This window comes from Choloepus didactylus, chromosome 13 (genome assembly GCF_015220235.1).
Source record: "Choloepus didactylus isolate mChoDid1 chromosome 13, mChoDid1.pri, whole genome shotgun sequence".
Lineage (NCBI taxonomy): Eukaryota > Metazoa > Chordata > Mammalia > Pilosa > Megalonychidae > Choloepus > Choloepus didactylus.
Genome location: NC_051319.1, coordinates 20,646,452 through 20,668,221, shown reverse-complemented (window position 1 = coordinate 20,668,221; position 21,770 = coordinate 20,646,452). Strand labels below are relative to the sequence as shown.

Here is a 21,770-nt window from a genome sequence, read left to right as displayed (position 1 = left end):
CCTGGGACTCTATTCCTAACCCTCCCCTATTTCACATGGTGACCCTGATCATATCACTTGTTTCCAGTCTGAAGCACCCATTTGTAATGTGCAATCAGCACACAGAACCAAGATCCCAGAATCAGTGCCATTTCATCAGCATCTTACCAGTGTGCTGCCATCCGTCCAACGGAAGTCATGCTCAAACATTTTGTCATTGAGGCCTATCCACTGATAATCATGGCCCACACCTATGATGGAAAGCAACACAGATATTTTTACTACTTTGCCCATATATGCATGAAAATGCATCAAAGGAAATTATCTTGAGTGAATTATACTTCCTCTTCTCTGACTGGATTTTTATTAAGTTGCTCATAAAAAGTCCTCATGGTCAAACTGTCTCTTGCTCTTCTGCACTATGTGCTTTGAACAAATTTTGCTAATTTGCAAACATATTATGAAATGTTAAAATATCAGACATAGATAAATACTTCCCTAGCAATTTACTATAATTAAAGAAGCATTATTTTTCCATCTTAAATCATGACAAAAATTTTCCATTTACTTTTTAGTTAAGCTATGCCATTGGCAGAAATTCAGTGACCCAATAAAATGTGCCAGATCTAACCATGCTACCCTGACTTTTGGAAGCCACAAATTTCTTCTCAAAGCATTTTAAACAGTGAATACCTAGACCAGATAGCTACACAAATTTATCCTCAATGAGATGAGTCACTGGTGAGAATATCATACAATAATGTTAAGTGAACCTCTATCCCCATTACAAAATAACCATCAAACTTCTAAAAGATAGCAGGCCTTTGAGGATATATTTAACAGAGCATCAAACAATGCTTCCTGTGCAAAAAATTTTACATATTTGCTACATAAAAACTAGCTGCTCTCCTCTTTGTTCTAGTTCAATAAACTAGAATTTATTGATTTTATCTTTTTTTTCCCCTGGGGAATCTAAATTTGGAACTTATGAAACAGCTCTGGTATTAAGTTTCATTAGCTTTCAATCTCTACCGATTCATGTTTCTAATATGAAGCCCACTTTCCATGGTTTAAAATAATTACTAACTTGGATGAGAACCAAATATGTGCAGAGGATAAGGCTAGGGTGCTTTAAAAATTAAATTTTAATTAGTGGGATAAAACGAACTGAAAGCAATTCACTTTAGACAACACTTACAAGCATATCCAAAATGGAGACCATGAAGGTACCAAGGTAAGAATTAGGTTGAGCTATATGAAATGGCCATTTGTGTGAGTCAAAAAATAATCAAACAACAATTTCATATGATTCAACCAATAGGATACCATTCCACAGATTACTGCTGGCAGAGCAAGCCATACCTTCCGAGGTTATAGTCAAACATTTCCCAAAATGTGAGACTCATAATTGAGATGATTTCAATTAGTTCACAGATGAGGGATTTAATCATTTGAATCACAACTGAGAAAGCCATCTCCTTTCAGTTGGACGCAGAAGAAACCTAAGAAGGTGGTGTGAAGGGGTGAAGTTTCAGGAAACGTGTCTATTTGGTACGTACGATTCACAAACATTTGCTCTTCATGAGAGAGGATGCTTGTGAGGTGAGCGCCCTGAAGACGGCATTCCCGTTCAGCTGCATCCCACGTGCGTCGATGGGCGAAGTATTTGTAGCACTGCCCTTGGAATTTGTGCCAGCCGTAGTCGCATGTCTCGGTATCTGGGAAGAAAACAAGGCATGGGCTTATTAAACTCATTCAAACGTGGCTCACCAATCCATGTGTTCATAAAGGGGCCCCATCAATATCCATGCAATGTCCCTGAAATAACTGATTCAAAAACTATGGTCACAATCTACACAATAGCAAAAATAATTGTTATAGAAAGAGCCCGACTGATTCCTGAAAAGTGGGTGACTCTACCACTTTGGACTGAAAAGTCAGTATCTTTCCCTAAGGGCAATTTCCTTGAGTTGAAGCCAGTTTACAGCAGAAGGGCAAAGTGGAACAAGAACCAGCCAAAACCTGTTAGGCCCTATTGTCTGTTGGCTTACTTGCAAGTAATCAGAGCTAATTCCTTCCCAACACAACTTTTCTAAATAGAATCATTCAAGTGATAAGAATTCCAGCCTAGTAGGATTATCAGGAATGCTCTATTTGCATAAGGACTTCAAAGGTCCCAGAAGCTGTCCTTTCCTACTTCCCAGAGAGGCACCTGGGGGAGGCGGAGGACACACAGGCCCTTGTCAAGCAAGATTTACAAAGAGAAAAACTCCTTCATGAGCAGGCATCTTCTGGGATTTGGTTAGGACTGTGTGTCTTCTCACAAAAACAGAAGGAAAATACATAACTCCCAGTGCAAATGCATCAAGATTTGAATAAAAGGAGGACTGCTTTCTTTTACGTTTATTAAGAATGAAATAAACTAAGTTAAAGTACCCCCCATTCCACCAAGCCGTATATATATATGTCTTTGTGTGCATATGTGTATTTTGTTTTTCCTCTTTTGAAACAAGCACACTATCACCAGTAACTTGATAGGATGAAAGCGCTTTTCAAATATACCTCAGTTTCCTACTGGTAGTAAGCATCATACTTTTAAATATATCTAAGTTTCCTACTGGCAGTAAGCATCTATACTTTCTAGATTACCAGTTTTTAATGTATTTTCATAAAAAAACAGCCTAGTACAGAGCACTATATTCTCCCCAGCAACCTTCCCTCAGACCCACCCACCCACAGGTGGGGTTAAACTCTATATATGAACTATATATATTAAATAACAATCAATAGAGATAATTTTAAGTTTCACAAGCTATATTAGCATTCAATTTCTTTCCCCGATAAACCTAAATATACTAAACCAATTGTATGTAAAAATCAACAAAACAGCAACCCTCATAGAAAGTTAAGAAAACTTTCCAGATAAACTAAATGAAAAACAGGGTGGGAAGCGGGGGATGATTTGGGTGTTCTTTTTTACCTTTACTTTTTATTCTTAGTCTACTCTTTCTGATGTAAGGAAAATGTTCAGAAATAGATTGTGGTGACGAATGCATAACTATATGATTATAATGTGAACAGTTGATAGTACACCATGGATGATTGTATGGTATGTGAACATATTTCAATAAAACTGAACTTACCAAAAACAAAAACAAAACAAAACAAAACAAAACAAAAAAAATCCTGCTAGATTATATAAATTCTTGCCTTCTATGCTACCTTGTTGGCCAAATTGAAACTCAAATTATTTCCCGACCATCCCTCTGTTTATTCCGTTTCCTATAATTGTGGGAAAGTATGAATTCTGAGAGATTTAATTTTTTCCTGGCTTCCATGATTTAGACCATAATCATATAACAGATGCAGCTTATCTCTGAGGCAGTCTTTCTTTCAGTTTAGTCTATCAGGCCTGTTGTTTAGTTACAGCTGGCTGACTATTTGTTTTGAATAATGTGCACTGGAAGTTTTGAGTTTTATTAAAGTGTTGTTGGAGACCACCAGATCTCATAGGAAAGGATTCAAGACACAGCTAGATGGTTTGGTATAAAAGTAACACTCAGTGCCCAGGAATGAAGCCAATTTTGGCTACTTGGATGTAGTAATTTTCCTTTTGGGAAGTTCCATGGAAGAATTTAGAGGTGAGGTAGGAGGGGTGGTGAGGAAACAGATCCTCATATGTGAGGGGGTTAGTTTTTAGGAGAGGAGAATTGGGAAAATTTTTAGAACACTCTTACTGCCAAAGACAATAATGTGATATTGTAATAACATAGTTTCCCTTAACCTTGAAATTATCAGTATTTTAAGATACAGTTTAAAATTGCGGAGGATTCCTAACTTATTGAATAACACTATCAGGAAAAAACCCTACTGTACACCCTTTCTTATTCCCAACTAACGCAAGTGGTTTTAGTCTGGTTCTCATTCTTTATCTGTTGTCATTAAAATGGATTATCATTAGATATGTTCCTCTTATGCAAAAATTCCCAATGGATCAGAAGATTTAAATGCATGACCACACCATTGCTACAATGCTTTCCTCAGTTAACAGGTGCATATGTTCCTATCAGAATACAGGTCCAAAATAGGGGCCAAGTTTCTGTTAAAACCAAGGTGGGACAGTCAATTTAGTTATCTGTACTATCTACACCATAGCTTCTCAATGATTATAAATATATTTGTAAATACTACTTGACAGAGTGGCTTTTATTCTAAAAAAAGAAAAAAAAAGAAAAAGAAAAAAAAGTCAAATATCCACAAAGATCCAATTAATTTTCATTATTCATAAATTCAACAAATATATATTGAAGGACTGAGTGTCAAGCAGCATCTCCCAGGATGCTATTCTGATAAGAGATATCATAAACAGTCTCTTTGTTTTTCCACCTTTCCTAAAAATGATTTGATACACATATCATTTATTAGAAGGCAACCTTTCTGGATATTTTCTTAAAAATCATTGGAATGTGGAGATGCATTTTAGGCTTCAAAGCCCCCATAGTACCCAGGTTACAACACAAAATCTCACAATTAGTTTTAGGAGTGGGGGGAGGCATGCATGTAATAACTTCTGTTCAGGACCACTTAAGCTGAAACTATTGCTTTGAGAATCTCACTAAAAACATCTATCCTCTTTATTCTGCGCAGGTAATGTTTTCAACACCTGTGACAGATAGCTGTCAAGCCTTAGGAAATTGTCAACACCTTGATACTTCTTGGTGGCAAGCTCTATCATTGACGTTGGCTGGGGACCATCTGTGAGTTCAGAACTGTCTCTCTACTGATCCAAGATCCCCTTTTAGATGTTTTGTCTGTTCTCATTCTACCAAAATGTCTCCCCTCTTCCAGAGTTTTCAGAGAGTTGGTAAGTTACTAATGCAGAGAACAGAAAAGTTTAGCTGAAGAAACAATGACACAGTCATCACTGAAATTTGGATAGAAAACTGTTTAGACAACACTGCTGCTGTTAATGAAGAAAACATTTGTTCTTAGGCAACCTGAAAAGAGGAGGAAAAACGTCTTTCAGTATCCTGGCAGTAAATCACAGAAGCACAGCTGCATCTGGTAAACAAACTAGAATAGCTGCTCCTCGGCAAATAATGTGGATGAAGGTTAAAACAAGACAAAATAGATAAAATAGAATATACCTGAAGCTAGGTGGCACAAGAAAGGAAAGAAAAATTTTAAACTTTTCTTTCTAATATTCCTTTTAAAAGAGAGGAAAAAAAGGTTAATTGACACCCAAAATCTCTTCCTAGGATCTGTTACCTCTCTCTTTTAATCCATCAGATACACATATTTAAAAAATGTTTATTTTTAAGAGTTCCTTTAGAAGTGTGGGGATAGTAAGAAAAACCCAGGCTTCAAGTTTAGTTTGCTTAGGTTCACTTTTACCGGTCTATAATTTACTAGCTGCGTGGCCTTGAATGTGTCGCTTCTCATCTCTGAACCTCAATTTCTGGCCTACTTACCTCAAAGAACTGCTATGTCAACCAAATGAGATAGTGTATCCCAAAGTATCTGGTAACCTATAAAGTACCAAACAAATAGAACTCTTAATTCTCTGTCAAGAATTATGCCGAATCACCGGAATGCCAGTTCCACAAGAACAGAGAATTGTTTTGTCTGTTCTGTTCAGAGTTCTGTCTTGCCTAGGATACAGCAGGCACTCAACAAATACTCGTTGGACAGATGAATTTTGGGTTCGCGCCTTGTACTTCAAAAGAAGGAAAGCCAGAATCATTTTCACATATTCAAATGTCTCAGGTGGTCCCCACTTCTGTTTTCCTCAACAAATGGCATCTTCCTAACTTTTTTCCTCTTAAGAGGATCCTGCTTGGTCTATTTTCATAAATATGATAAAAAAGTTCTAGGATAAATAGACTCAACCTATGCAATTAAATAAACACCCAAAACCTAAAAACTCGGCAATCACCCATCCACTTCAAATGGCAATTCAATGCATGCTCCTTTTTCACTTTGCTCTAATTTTGGTGAAGTCTGTATTAACACTGCAAAGCAGAAAGCCAGGCCAGACCAATGTGCTTGAGTGTCTAATACTTTTTCGTTTTGTCTGGTGGAATGGAATTTTGGCTCTGAGCACCCTTATCAAAGCCAAACCACTGTAAGACGTTATGTAGAGGAAGTCCTACATTCCCAAGCTGAGTATGCTGAGCATGCAATCTGTTTCTGTTTGATTAGGAAATGTTACCATTATCCATCCAAAATACATTATTAGGTGGGCCATAAAATGCAAATCACAGAGATTCAAGCCATCATGAATGTAAGATTTCCTTTCATTCAGAAAAAGTAGAAGCTACTTCAGTAGGAAAATTTCCTGGTGAGCAGATTCACAATGTCTTTTACATAGTGTTTGCCAAGCCGAGGTTGATACATTCTAACAACTATATCAGTTCATTCTCCAGAGACGTTTGACTATGAAAAATAAGTTCATTGAGCCCCAAGTGCCGAGCGGGGTGGAAATAAAGGTACCAACATTGAATTCAGTACTCCTTGGTATGCAATTCACAAATGTGGATGAAGGGGGTGCCTAGCTCGTTCCCATGAAGAATGCATACGACAGTGTTTCTTTGGTTGGCTATATGTTCTTAAATCCAGTTCAGTGTGTGTGCCTGCTATACCTGTCTGCCAGCAAAACAGTAGTGATCAAGTCAACACTACTGTTCAGATGTTGAGAGCTATGAGCACATAAGGAAATCTAACCAAGTCAGGTAACCGTGAGTTTCCTCTGCAAGAAAGAATATGCAATAAGGCAAAAATTGCTGAAACTGTTCAATTCATTATGAACAGATGCTGCTCAGAAGTAATGAAATGAAGTAACAGTAGTGTTCATCTTACAAATGTTATAACTCTCACCTTGTTCACAAAGTGCACCAACATAGCTTGGAAGGCAGAGGCACCGGAACGTATTAAAACCGTCAACACATGTGGCTCCATTCCGACACGGGTTAGAATGACACTCATCAAAATCTGAAATAAAATCATAAAAGTCCACAAAAATACTTTCAAAAAGGGCCAAAAATTTTATTTAGTAGGGTTGCCAGATAACATACAGGAAGCCCAGCGAAATTTGAATTTCAGGTAAAAAATAATTGCTTAATAGAAGATGTCCCATGCAATATTTGGGGCATACTTATACTAAAAACACTACTCTTTTTTTTCATCTGAAATTCACATTTCACTGGGCATCCTGTATTTTTATTTGCTAAATCTGGCAACCCTAAGAAAATTTCAAAGATATTCAGAGTAGAGGCATTGTCCCCATTGCTATTAGCTTATAAAGAATGCTCCTAGCCTTCCCACCACCACTTCCATGTGGAATACTGAAAATACCTAACAGGCCTCTCTGCTTCTGGGCCCCTCTTTCCAAAATAACCTTCACTTTGCTGACTGTCATCTTTTTTAGTCATAGTCATGATCCTTTTACTCTTTTGCTTCCAAATATTCCATGGATCCCAATTGCCTGGGACAGTGGTTCTCAGTGGAACAGCAGCCTCAGCATCATTTCAGAAAGTTACAAATGCACATTCTTAGGCTCCACCCGTGACCTACTGACTCAGAAACTCTGAGACTGGAGAAAACAGTTTCTCTTTTACCAAGCCTTCCAGGTGATTCTGATGTATGCTAAAGTCTAAGGGTCAAGAGCCTCAATTATAAGGTAGAACTCTTCAACACATTGGATTCAGGACATTTGCATACCTCTCTAGACCCAACCTACTTTCTAGCATTCTCTTCCAGTGTATTTTGCTCCTACAAATCCATACGTAGGCAGACTAGAATACATGCAATCACTCAAATGCATTCTGCAGTTTCTGGTCTCTGAGCTTTTTGTTTGCTGTGTCCGTGTCTCCCTCCACCACCTATTGGAATCCTCCCAACTTTAAAATCTTTGTCAACTGCAACTTTCCTATACAGATCCCCAAGATCTCCTCTGATGAAATGAATGACTGTTCCCTTAGAATTTTGCAATTCCACTAAAAATTTAATTAATATCTCTACTGAATGAAAAGAATATTTTATAAATATATGAAACAAGTTAAATTCCAAGAGTGTATATAATATATTCTTCCCTGAAAAAGTGGCCTTAGTGATGATCATATGATAAAGTAATGATACCAAACAATTCTAAGGTGCTTGCTAAGTGCCAGACACTGTTCAAGGAGCTTTGTATATATTAACCCATGAAATTGTTTTTAATTAATTAATAACATAAAACATAAAGAGGACCAGATAGATGCTTTTATAGGTGTAAATTTCAAATTTAATATATTTAAGTAATTGATATTTGATATTTAAGTAATTATTCCTTAAGTGTTATCTATTGCGATCTCTATATCCTCATTAATTAGCACACAAATAGAGTACAATAATTGTGTCAATTTTTTTTTTTTAAAGGAGAAGTACACTTTTAATATAGGTGTTGGGATTTTATCCCAATATCTCTTTGTAATTGTAAATGTCATGGTGGGCCATTTTTACCCAATCATTATGAGCAAACCCCCACGGCACCTCTTTGGCTAATATAGTCCATGATTTCTTTTCTCAGAGATAAGCTCTATATTTAGCCAAATCCAAAGTGGGGCTTTATTAGTTTTTTAAAGAGAGGGAAGCCTACATAAGAATATGAGAGTAAAAGAAACTGATTTTTTAAACAGGTAGTTATTTCCCTGGGAACCCAAGAGAGGAGGGGAACAACAATCCCCACAACTTTCTGAGGTAGAGGTGGGTGGAGCTGGTCACGGAGTAGGGCCCAAAAAGGATTTTTCCTATTTTGCATCAGAAGAGAAGTTGTCCCAAAATATGAGAACTAAACGCCCTAATTTTTGAGTACAGCATTCTGCAAGTTTTTATTTAAGTTGACTATTTATTGACATGCAGATGCTGTGGATATACTTATGTTTGGGGTTAATATTTATGCATCTTTCCATTTGTAAAGCCTATCTGTGAAAAACAGCAGAAGAAATGGCTGAACTCAGTGAGTCTCACCGAGTCTCGTGCATCTTAGAATTCAGTAAACATCTGTCCCCATTTCTTGGATCTTAAAAAACTTATTCTCAGATCTTAGCTTCATTTGTTGACATATAATTTATCTGCACATGAGTTTCCCTGAAATCCTCTGACAGGTTCACACAAGACAAAGCAATCTGGGAAAGGAACCCCACTCTTTTCAGCCGCAAACATCTTACCAAGTTCACACTGGTCTCCACTGTAGCCAGGCACACAGGTGCATACATAGGAAGTATCAGTAGGATAGCAGGTGCCTCCATTAAGGCACGGGTTGGTTTTGCAACGATCAGGTCCTACGATGTTCAGGAAAGTAAGAAAAACAACTTAGGCCCATCTCTATGGTTTCAATGTGTTTTTTAATAAAATGCCACTTATCGCTACCATAAGATAAGCTTTACCATAGCAATTTAGAGACACTACCACACAAATTAACATTAACTGTACTCTCTGGAGTGTTTCTTGGCATTGTAACTAATTGCTACAAATAGCAACTAATCATTTCTGGGATTCAATCATCATTATTTTTTAACAATATTTGTACTGTTTCTGGCGACTAATATATTCTACTGCAGATTTAGTTGGCATGATAATGGCAATTGATTTTAGTCAATAATGATTACACATATGTGTACACAGTGAATGGAAAATGTGTTCTTTTAAATGGGGTTAGTTCATGTGAAATGGCTGGATACACAAAACATGCATTCTTTTTAGCAGATTGGCTTGTTACCATCATTTGATTTATTATTGCCTTTTACCACTTAATGCTCAGAAACTGTTTTTCTTCGAAAGTGTGCACTGAAGTCTCTTCTGCTACATTAACAAGCTTTTTCCAAAAACACGTTCCAAATGTACTCCTTTAAACTACACTTGAAGAAAAGCAACACATGGATTAAACTCTACTGTATAAAAACAAACCCAAATACAAAACCTCATCTAAAATGAAACCCAAATTTTTATTACAATTTTCTCATTAAAAACCCACATAAATTAACACTCCTAGCAGATAAATGTAAAGACTAAATACATAAATTTATGAGGAAAAACAGGCTAAAATATATCCTAAAGGCAAAATTTTATACTGTTTGAAGCACATATTTCATTGTATAATATTGCTTGAATAGTTGTATTTATATTAATAGTTTTATTTACTGTTTTACTTTTTTCAGAATTAAGTTTCAAAATGGTCAAGAATCCAAATGAGAGCTAAAAGTTTCACAAAATTATTGAAATAAAATAGATCATATACGAGATACAACCATATTTCCAAGAATTTTAAGTTCTGAAACCCTGAAATAATTACACATGAAAGGAAGATGGCTAACTAACTATGAAACATTCATTAAAGACTATTAGGACAAACAGGGTGCTGCTTGTTTTCCCACACAAGAAAAGTCAAACTCAAGCTTTCTGAGTGTTAAGTAAATTCTTAACTATCAGAAAGACTTCATAGATACACATTCATACATGTGGGGTTTACGTTAAAATTAGGGCGACTTACACGCTTACAATTACTTCTCCAAAAACTACCCCAATTTTTCTAAGACTCTTCTATAGTTCCAAAAATACTTAAAATCTCCCTGTTGATTTTACCTTTCTCCATTTGAATCTACACTCTAGATGACAAGGCTACAGTCACTAGTGTGTCTCCATATTGCCTCCATGCAAAATCAAAATGACACTTGTGTGAAAGTGCTTTATAAAACTGTAACCCCACAAATGGGAAGCGTTACTATTATTCCTCTCACAGACACAAAACCCCAACCCAAGAGTAGGTGACAAGGGCATGGCAAGAAAGTGAGTCTTTCTGTGATCTTGAAGTCATTCCAATTAAGAGAAAATTCTATTCTTGCCTAGACAGTTTATATTAACCTCTGACTGAAAGTTGAATCTGCAACAGACAGATTGGCAATCCAATATTAGCTGCTGTTTATTAATTTAAAGTAAAGTTAAGGGAGTTGTTTTGGTTTGCAATTAATACGCAAGTTCAGATTCTTGGTAAACATTGTGCATGGTGGACTGGATGACTGGTACACATTTCTTGCTCATTTGCCAAAACTAATCACCCATATATGTGTATGTAGTTGTTATTACAGTTTATTTCCATTTCACATTTCACCAATCTGATTTATATGTCATCTAAATTACAAAATAATAAATACTGGCCAGAATAACAAATTATCATTTACAGATTAAATATACAGCAACAAGAAAAACCCAGTGTTAACCACTTTTGATCAACTTTATTCACAGAATATCTCGAGCCATTTATAAGAATTGCATTTTACAATTACTTTCCTCTATCTGAAGCACATCAAAATGAAGCATTTGTGGCACAAAAGATAATATTGATACAATCAGAAGAATAATTCTAACCGGAGTCATGCCATAAAATATAATCATTAAAGTAGAATGTTATGTTTCCAAATGTCACTACCCTTGAAGTACTGATCTTTTTTTTTTTTCTTTTTCTTGGTAGCAGATAGGTGGTGATGCCTACTTGTTGATTCTTTTGACAATATTATTTAAATAATAACATATATAGGAAACATGGGTAAAGCCAACTTCTCAATATTTTTAGTTTAGTTTAAGAGGAAAATAAATTCTACCAAGTAAATACCCCAAGATTTCCAGTTTATGTATCATCAATTATCAATTGCTCATTTTCAGACTCTATCAGAAAACAACAACATGCAGCAAGAAAAAACAAAAAAAACAAAAACAAAACATGAACTTTGGGGTCAGACTGATTAGATTAAAATACCACTTTTTTCTACTGTACAGCTGTACAACCTGTGGCAAGCCACTGAACCTCTCTGAATCTCAATGTCCTAGATTTTTAAATGGGGAAAATAAAATGTATTTGATAGGCTTTTTTGTGAAGACCAAATGAAATAGTCTAGATAAAGCAGTATCAAATTTGTGTTTTCTGTAAATTCAGTAAATAAACAGAAATCCTCTCTCAGGCAGAGCATGACACATACTGAATATCCACTATTGCTTGACACTGTATTAGAAGCATTTTATAGACTCTCTGGAGCAAGGAAATGACATAAAAGTATAAACTGATAGCTGATATTGCACTAACTATACAGGAGATTTATTATAGCTATTTACTACTCTCAAATTTTAAAGGACAGACACATTTTGATATTGCCACAACAGCACCCATCAATGGGAGTTTAGAAGAAAAAATGCAGAATTTCTTGTGTGTGTGTTCTTAAAATTAAGGTTATAATTACAGGACATATGACACAGAAATATTTTAACTGTCACTAAAAACAAATTGAATTTTTACAGTATTAACAATTTCATTTTTTCCTTGCTGCAATTGTATATCTTTAAAGCCCAGAAATAACCTTTACTTACTTTCAGTGCATCTTATTGTAGACCCAATACTGTGGCCTGGCCTGCTGTTATGTGAACAATATAAAAATCTACATTGATTTAACATCACAATAAAAATATATATACATGTATATGTTAAGACCAAGCAACTGTTTCCAAGTATGGAAACAGATTTATAAGTGTTGGGGCCTTACCTGGTAAATAGACTGCTGTGCCTTCCACTGACTCTTCATTAATGCCAATCAGGAAATCAGTTTCATTAGAAGTTTCCAGAAGGGAAAATGGTGGTGTTGTAGGTTCAGTACTTAACTCCACAGTGCTTTCTGTCACCTGATTATTGGAATCAAGAACTCTCGCTGATATTTGATGTTCTGGGGCTGCTACTGTGGAATCCTCCCCTCTGATCAAAGATGCTTGTGTTTTAAGGTTTATTTCCAGAGAAGAAGGAACAGTGGGCCCCTCAGAAGTCTGTGGGTCAGGCTGAGGAACTACACTTGGCTCAACCCCATGAGTCGCAGAAGCAGAGGTAGAAAGTGGCCTCTGTGAAGCACCTTCTAACTTAATTTCACCTGCAGATGTGACAACAGTTTCAGCTTCAGATGTACCGATAAAGATAAACTCTTTGATTGCTTCTCCAGAAAGCTGAACGTTGGTTTGGTTTTGGGAATCCTGAGGGACTTCAGTTCCTTCCTCAGCAATTAGTTCTGTGGCAGAAGCTTCCACTTCTTCAAATATTTTAAGGTTACTTTCTTCTTCCACGTCAGGAGATAAGGACGGAGGTGCAGTTATATGAAAGTCGTCTTCACTTGGTTTGAAAGTTGCTTCAATGGTTGCATGAGCTTCCTTAAAAGAATCTTCTGGGGACATCTGAGATGTGTCCACATCTGTACCTGGCAGAGCACTTGGCTCGAGGACCTCTGTGGGTTCAGAGGCTCCACTTCCTGATTGGATAGTGACTGGAGATGGCAGCATCTGTGAGGACAACTTCACAGATGCTGAGACTGCTGGTGTTGTCTCAGTGTAACCTGGGGGGTTGGATCTTTCTATCACATTAGGTGCCTCTGTTAAACTCTGAGTCATAAGGTAAGTACCAATACTTATGTAGGGTGTATGATCGACCAATGCCTCCTCAGCTCCTGAAGAGAATTCGGGCTGAAAAGAAGGACCTACATATTTCTTTTCTTCATACTTCTGTGTCCTCCTCAAATGGCCCACTGTTGATATCATCTCACTTTGGTCTGCAATAGCTTGACCATCAGACAAAGTGCTTGATTCAAAGATGTCATCCAAGGTTTTTGCTTTAATTTTTGGCTCGTCAGTCTCTGGATTAACTGTGGCAGACTTACTAGGAATGGACAGGGAGGCTGCTGTGGGAAGTAAAATGTCTAATTCTGTTTCTATACTAGGGACAGGGATCCCAGTTGTGATAAAGCCCATGTGGTCTAATTGGCTTCCATCTTCAGAAATCATTGATTCATTATGTGTTGCCTGAGTGTAGCTAGACAAAAGAGCATCCCCAGAACCCTCAAATTTTTCTTCAGTTAAAGAAAGGTTAACTGCTGTCTCATACTTCTCTTGAACTTGAGAGATTTCTTCATTACTATTATGTGGTTCTGACGGGACCTCTGCATCTGTGTCTGTTTGCATTACAAGGATGTCTTCATATACAGATGTAGTGTGATCAATATCTATGATAGCATTTTTATCTGATGTCAGATCAGATAGACTATCAAGGATGGTACTCTCGGTAATTGTCAATATTAAATCTTTGTCCTCTTTGTCCAGATCTATAATAATATTTTCAGTGGCTTTTCTTCTGTCAGGTTTTAAGGTGGAATCCTCAAATCCTCTGAAACTATCTTGGAAACTACCTTCAGGACCCTCTGTGGACATCTCATATGACATTGCACTTGTGCTAGTTGGATCAGGGAAGCTCTCATTCTGCTCTGAATGAAGAGGCAGCACCACTGAAACTGTTGGGAGTCCATCAGCAGAAACGGCTTTAGTACTCGGAGCTTCATGAAGTTTTTCCAGGGAACTATCAGAAACAAATGTGGTGCTTCCTTGCCCAGTTGTCTGAGTTGTTCCAGAAGTTTGGACTAAGTCAACAATATCTAATTCCCCAGATCCTTCTCCAGAATGTTCATAATACAAATCAGCTGGTTTTGGTGCTGATGTAACAAATCCTTTGGCCATTTCAAGACCATAAGTTGTAGCCAGAAAAACAGTGGAAGAGGTTGCTGTTTCTTTAGTTTCTGCTGTTGAAGAATTCTTATGGGAGACCTGTTCCATCATAGTTTGTGATCTACTGGTCTGGATTTCTTCTGCCCAATTGAGAGTCTGATTTTCAGGATGATCATAGTTAGTGGAGAAAGGGAGAGGTGCCATAGTTTGTACTTCTGCTCCTGTGTCGCTTAAAATTTTCATTAAGGTTGCACTGGATACTGTCTGGCTACCTTCAGAGATGCCAGCAGTATTGGCAATGAGTGGTCTAACTTCATTTGCTACATTTTGCATTCCGTCATAGTCTTCAGTTTTATCACTAGAGACCCTTGTTTCTAAACTTCCCACTTGAGAAGTCTTGGGAAGTAATGTGCTAAGGATTTGTTCCATTTCAGTAAAATTCACTGACACTCTCGGTAGAGTGGGCAAAACTTCTTCTCCTGATCCCACTCCAGAGAATAAGGGATCAGTATCTGATTCTTTAATTATTGGTCTCATACCTTTGGGAAAGTGTTTTTTACTTTCTTCCTCTTTGATTGATGAATCTGTAACCACACTTTCAGATGGCATAAATTCAGTCACTGAAGGAGTAGCTAAGAAAAAACGTGGTTTTTGAGTAGCTTCAGGGACAGTAGGGTATGGTTCCAAGCCCTCTGCATCCATATCTGGAGTTGATATGTTAACTAAGGAAATGCCTTCCTCCTCCATATCCTTATCAGTACTGTAAGTTTTCTTTGTTGTTAGTATAGAATAGCCTGTTGTTAAGAGCTCAGCTTCAGTAAATATTGGTGAATGAAAAGTTTGTCCTGGTGCAACAGAGCTTTGGGGAGATTCAGAAAATATTTGTTCTTTAATCTTCTCCTCTGATGCTGTTTTACTTTCAATTCCTTCTGTTATGGGGCTAAATTCATGCCTGGACCATAATTTAGTAGGCTCCATTGTTTGGGGAAAGTCCACAGAAACTGTGCTATCAACCTTCACTTCCCCCTCTTCTGTTGGTGCTTCGGTACCTTGAGCTTCTGTCATTGGTAAAATGGTGGATTTCTTATCAGCTTCCTTGACAGCAATCACTTCCTCCAACCCTTGGTCAATAAATGGATTATCTGTACCAGAAACTTTTCCCTTGGCACTGGGAAGCACTTGGTCAACAGAGCTGCTGATTGATTCCAATTGCTCGCCTGAGCCCTCAGCTGAGGTTGTGAAGTCTTCCCAAGGGAAGGCTGAAGTGCTAACCTGGGTGCTACTGGGTCTTTCCAAGTCAGGTATATGATTAATGTAATCTGATGTAGGAATTGCAGAAGTTGAAATCTGGGTATCCATAAATATTGGGCTTCCAGAGCCTTCCATCATTATTGCTTCTTCTTTTCTTATGGGATGAGACACTGTTGAATATTCCCCAAATTCACCACTGAACTCTTCCTCCAAAGGAAAATCTGTAGAAAAGACCCTTATTTCTGCCCCAAGATTTGGCTCTCCTGGTACCTCAGAAACCAAATTTTCTTTGGATGTCTGGCTTATAGTTTCAGCAACCTGTGTATCCATTACTGTACTCAAAACTAATCCAGTTGGCTCAAAAGGGAACGAATTTTCCACATGGATAGATAAAGTACCAGTTGCTTCCTTTTGGGTTTGAATTCCAGGCTGTAAATTTAATGAAAATGAAGAAAGAGTGGTGGTTTCTGGATCAACAGCAGCTTCCCCAGAACTCTGCTCCAGAAAAGGAGAGACAGGGCTAGATGGGGCAGTAGTCAGTGCTTCCTGAACTCTAGGTTGACTGCTACTGCTCTGCCCAGTGGCCTGTGCTCCAAAATCATCTACAACATTTGATTCTGTCAAGACAAGAGTAGAACTCGTCATTTCCTTTTCAGACTGTGTGGATGCTGTCGAGGATGTAACACTTTTCCTAGTAGAATATATCAAATCGCTAGATGGAGATTCACTTGAACTTTCTAATTCCGAGAGTAAAATTAATTGATCTGATCTCTGTGTCGGTGAATGTCTTTCATCGGTAGAAACTGTTTGTGGACTTTTCTCCTCCTCCTCATCGTTCCTTTTCTTTCCCTCAAGAGATGTACTGAAAACCCATTCAGGGGTGTCTGTTTCTTTTACAAATTTGGCAGGGACTACTTCTGCAGAAGGTTGTTCAGAGACAGAATAAATGGTGGTTGCAGAAACATCCAAAATGCTTTCCGTAATCATTCTCTTGCCAGTGTCTAAAGTAGTTAGTGTATTGGTAGTACTTTTTTGTGATGTATCAGGTGCCACAGTGAACATTTCATTTTTATCTTCTTCTTCTTCCCCAGAGCCTTCTGGACTTGGAATTGAAGGACTCCCTAAGAGCTCTACAATTTTTCTAGGGGTTATTTCCAGCCAGTTTTCTATGGTGGACAATCGATCATCAGGCAGTGGACTTCCTGTTAGGGAAGTTGATTCCTCCTCTGAAATGGTTGCTGCCCCAGAACTTGAGGCTGTGCTTGGAGCAGATGTAACAGAAGTACTTTTTTCTGTCTCTTCATGAAATGTTACTTCTGTAGTCTTTGAGAAGACCATTTTCTGAGATTCTTGGTCAATGACAGCATCTCCTGAAGATTCTTCAGGAAACAGAGGTACAGTTTCAGTATTTTTATGTACCAGACTATCAAGTTCAGGGCCTCTCTTGGTGACTGATTCTGTTCCCTCTGTGGCTTCTTCTTCATGAAACTGGACTGTGGGGAGAACATCAGGCTCACCACTTGAAAAATGTTCTGGTGCTTCAGGGTAAGTCTCAGGCTTCCACGTAATTTCAAATGATTCAGTTGTTTCTTTAGATTCATTTGGTTGCACTGCAGTAGACAATTCAGTTTCGGCCATTGCAAATGGATGAGGATCACTTTCACTGCTGTCTGAAAAATTTTGAGAAGGTGCAACACTTTCAAACTGGCCACGCCTAGCTTCTGCGGCTTCTGGGTCCTTGGGCACCGTGGTGACTAGATGCTTCCCATTTATGTACTGCACTGATGGGGTGGTCGTTATGTCAGTAGCATTTGCACAGTCTTCATCTTCCTCTTCATCTTCTTCACTGTGGTATATATCTATTTCAATTACCTCAGGTAAATCAGGTAAAATTTCATCAATTAGATCATGCTCTGCATCTGTTTCTTCACTACAGGGTTCCTCTTCTTTAGATTCTGAATCTATTGGATGACCAATTACACTCAAATCACTCATTCGACCTGAAAAAAACAAAGAGTTTTCACAATACTTAAATAGAGGATTTGGCAGTGTACCACAGAAAAAATTGCTAGCAAGGCTGACCACACTCAGAAACACAAAGAAGGAATTCAAATCTTTTCACATTAAGTGCAGTCACCCTTCTATACAGTCTTCAATTTTGCTGTTTTATATTGACAATAGGAAAAAATAAATCCAAGTTAAGATTATGGAAACAGGCTATGAAAACCCTCCAACATGTTTAACAAAGGCAACGAAGTCTTTCAAAAGAAATGAAGTCACATATACATTGTAATCGTGACATGTAGGAGCTCATCTTTACATGAACTGAAAAAAAATTAAAAATTAAAAAAAAAAAACACATTCCGTACACAAGAGGATGCCCTGGATGTGGTGGCTCTGTGTGGGGTAGCTCAGGGAAAGGACTGGGAAGGAAAAGACTTCCGTGAATTTAAGCCTTTATCTGCCATGGGAGGTGACCTGGATTGGTTTTTATTATGAACATATTCTCCGAAGGAAATTCAGGAGTCACATCTAAATATTCTAACCAACATACTTCAAATAACATGCAATATGAGAATGCTCCCTAGATTGTAACCGAACACAGGGCACCAACCACTAAGTCCAATCGACTCTTCTGCCATCAGAAATTTACCAGGAAAGCTTTGTCACGGGCACTGGGAAGGAGGGAAATCTGGTGCTTCTTGCTTTCTAAGTTGACTAAGGCCGTCAGCTGTCTTAGGAGAGGGTCCTACCACGATGGCTGCCCTACTCCCAGTGTCATGACAGCACAAAACAGCACTTGCAGAGAGGCAAAGAGAAGCTTGGCAAATTGCACAATGTCTCCATGCGTCCCTGGGAATATTGTGGCAGATCTCATTTGCCACCCAGTGGAGGTGCAGGTCACACCCTCTTAAGCTGAACCTGAGATGCTTATGTGATGAATAATTACGACGGAGCCACCCTCCCTAACTGTAATTGTTCCTTTTGTAGGGAGAGATCAACACAAAGCATTTACTAATACATCAGAGAAGAAAAAAAAAAAAAAACCCTATTGATGAGGAGCCAGTACTGCTTGCATTCTAGTCCATTATTAATGCCTCAATCTACATATAGATGTATACGAGCTTTCAATACAAACTCTATAGAAGCTTCTTCTATGTTTTTAACTTTGAAAACCAAAGACCACAAAACTTCTATGTAAGTGGAAGACATATACTAAATTTATATGTGTCCCTTTCACTCTAGTAAAAACAAAACAAAAAACGAACCTCTGCTCCATATCCCAGCACATTTTCACTGTTTTTTAACTCCACGAAATACTATTTGTCTAGGGCAAAGTTACCCTTAACCTAATTACATGTCCTTCCTACTTAACTTTAACTCCATGAAATACTATTTGTGTAGGGCAAAGTTACCCTTAACCTAATTATATGTCCTTCCTACTTAACTTTCACAGATTACAGTTAATTTCTTCCTTCTCCATCATTCTAACCTATATATTCAGCCTTTCATTTAACTATGTAAAAAAAAGCATTCAAATAAATGAAAAATCTTTCTACCATACAGAGAAGTGAGATCAGTGAATAGCACTGGTATATTAAATATATATATAAAATGAATCCAGATCATTTCTATCACAGATGTTACAACTATTCATAATTGCTAAGTTCAAGAAAATGACTAAATGTTCAGTATTATAGCACTGTTACTGTTTCCATGGGGCAAATGCTTCAAATGTGAGCAAAACGAAATCTTCAGATAATAACACCTCTTTACTGTGACTTGGGTTGAAGCCTACTTTTGTGCAATGAAAAGAGAATGTGAAAAAAAAGTTTAATCTATACAAGAGAATACATTGTAAATGCCTTGAGTATTAATGAATCTCTAAAATGTCATATCAATAATTTTATCTAATCACCAAATCAAATAGTCTCTCATTGCTAATATTATTTGAATATAGTTGAATTAAGCTAGATTCAGTCACACTATTCTGTGCAACTTCCTGGGATTTAACTGGTACTTCAAAAATGTGCATATCTTAAATTGTTTATACCATCATTTTACATACAATTCTTACATAATTTTATTAGGTGCAACTAAAACTTGAATTCACTGCTGAGAAGCATCACACACAGATACATGAAGTTATCTATGTCTGTTTAGTGTCACAGTATCTTTTTGTTTACATACAGGAAGAATTATAAATAAGAAACATAGGCCATGCTAAGCATATAATGAATCCCCACCATATTTTGTACAACTTTTAAAATAGTGGAAATAAAACTAGACATTCAGCCAGACTTCTCAAGTCAAGGATAAATAAGAAAGTAACTATTTGATATTGTATATTCATGAATTCCCAAGCCAAGAATAGAATGAAAACACTAATGGCTATTATAGATTTATATGGGTTTCTAAATAAATTATTTACTTAAAAAGAAAAAGAAACTATGAAAAATATGTCTCATGATTTTCTTAGTGAACAATTATAGATGAAGTTTTGTCAAGTATGGTGGTGTTGCAGCTAAAAAGGTGGTATAGAAAAGCAGAGGGACAAAAGATGCTAAGGTATGTCAGAGGAACTGATTGGTGGGGAAGACGCAAACTTCAAAATTTTACAAAGAAATCAGTAATTTAAAGTAGTTTTTTTCTGGGATAGAAAATAAAAGATAACTCTGATCGTAAATCAACAGTATATATAATAATTTCATTAACTTTATCAACTCTTATTGACTCTACTTAATACTACTAATAAAACACCCTGGCATCCACTTTATATTCTCTCATTTTAGCTTCAGTGAACCAAGTATAATACTTTTTTTTTTCCATTTCCTACTTCTTATATAAAAAAACTCAAACATTTCCTAGTGCTCATAAATCTATGAGCATTTCCTTAGCATCATATCAGAATATTTCACCAAAAACTCAACTATTAGATATGGTATATTCCATTTTCTAACCTAAATAAATATCACAATATTTCAATTACAATATGCATATATAGCAGAAATGCAACCTTTGCATACACTTTCCCACACAGCTCTACTTTATCCTGGTTTTATTAAGTGAAATTAAATTTACTTCCAAAATCACGCATGCTACCCTAAACTTGCTATCTCCCCAGCAGCCCACAGATTCCACAAAATTTACAGGGTACCTATTATGTTTCAGACCCTAGGACAGACAATTGTTTACCAACTTTATAGAGACCCAAGACTTTCAAGCGTATCCACCACATCTTCTCTCCTCTCTTCTCTCTCCCCCCTCCCCCGCTTCACCCCTCCCCCTTCCCCACCTCTCTCCTAGAAACAAACGTTTTTGCCAATAATTTAGAGAATTGGCCTTACCAAACCCTTTTCCTTATTAAAAAAAAAAAAAAAGAGTGTACATATTACACATATAACAATGATTAAATTTAGATTAAGGTTTTTTTCTTCCACCCACTTCCAACTATCTATTCTGACTTGTCTTCAGAATCATAGAAAACATAGTAACATTTGAAAGCATTTTATCTTACACTTCCCATTCTACCATGAGGCTGGCAATGACTAAGAACTATTGGCACATCATAATATAAAATGACTGAGAAGAACGATTTTTAAAATGTGCTTATTTGATAAATATAATACAAAGTTTCCACTAAATGGGAATTCATAAATGAAACAAAGATACAAAATGAGAATTAAATTATTTTGTTGCTCTTTTCTAAAAGGAATATTCTGACAATAAGACAACTAATATTCATTGTTTAAATAAGTTGTGCTAACTTGCAAGTGGTTTGATTGGGTTTCTTAATACTAGTTGGGCGATGGGGGAAATGTTGATTACCTAGGACTCTGAAGTTAAAATTTGCTGGCACCAGATTCCCTACAGATTAATCTATGTATTATTGTTTTGGTTTGGTTAGGTTTGCTACCATACTTTAAAAATTACATGAGTGTGTGTGGGGGCAATATGATGTTTCTCACTATAGACAGGTG

At 37.0% G+C, this 21,770-nt stretch overlaps 1 protein-coding gene across 4 annotated transcripts in view; it reads right to left on the bottom strand.

Moving 5' to 3' along the window:
• The window catches only part of VCAN (versican), a 107,004-nt gene that overhangs the window by 24,598 nt on the left and 60,636 nt on the right, over positions 1 to 21,770 (bottom strand). For 3 of the 4 annotated variants that reach the window (XM_037801598.1, XM_037801595.1, XM_037801596.1), the window contains 5 exons: positions 12,549 to 17,789; positions 9,186 to 9,299; positions 6,856 to 6,969; positions 1,539 to 1,697; positions 148 to 230 (listed from right to left, as the gene is read on the bottom strand). In XM_037801598.1, the coding sequence (XP_037657526.1) occupies positions 148 to 230; positions 1,539 to 1,697; positions 6,856 to 6,969; positions 9,186 to 9,299; positions 12,549 to 17,789 (5,711 nt within the window). The remainder of the gene's footprint in view (positions 1 to 147; positions 231 to 1,538; positions 1,698 to 6,855; positions 6,970 to 9,185; positions 9,300 to 12,548; positions 17,790 to 21,770) is intronic. The other variant, XM_037801597.1, reaches the window with a different exon arrangement.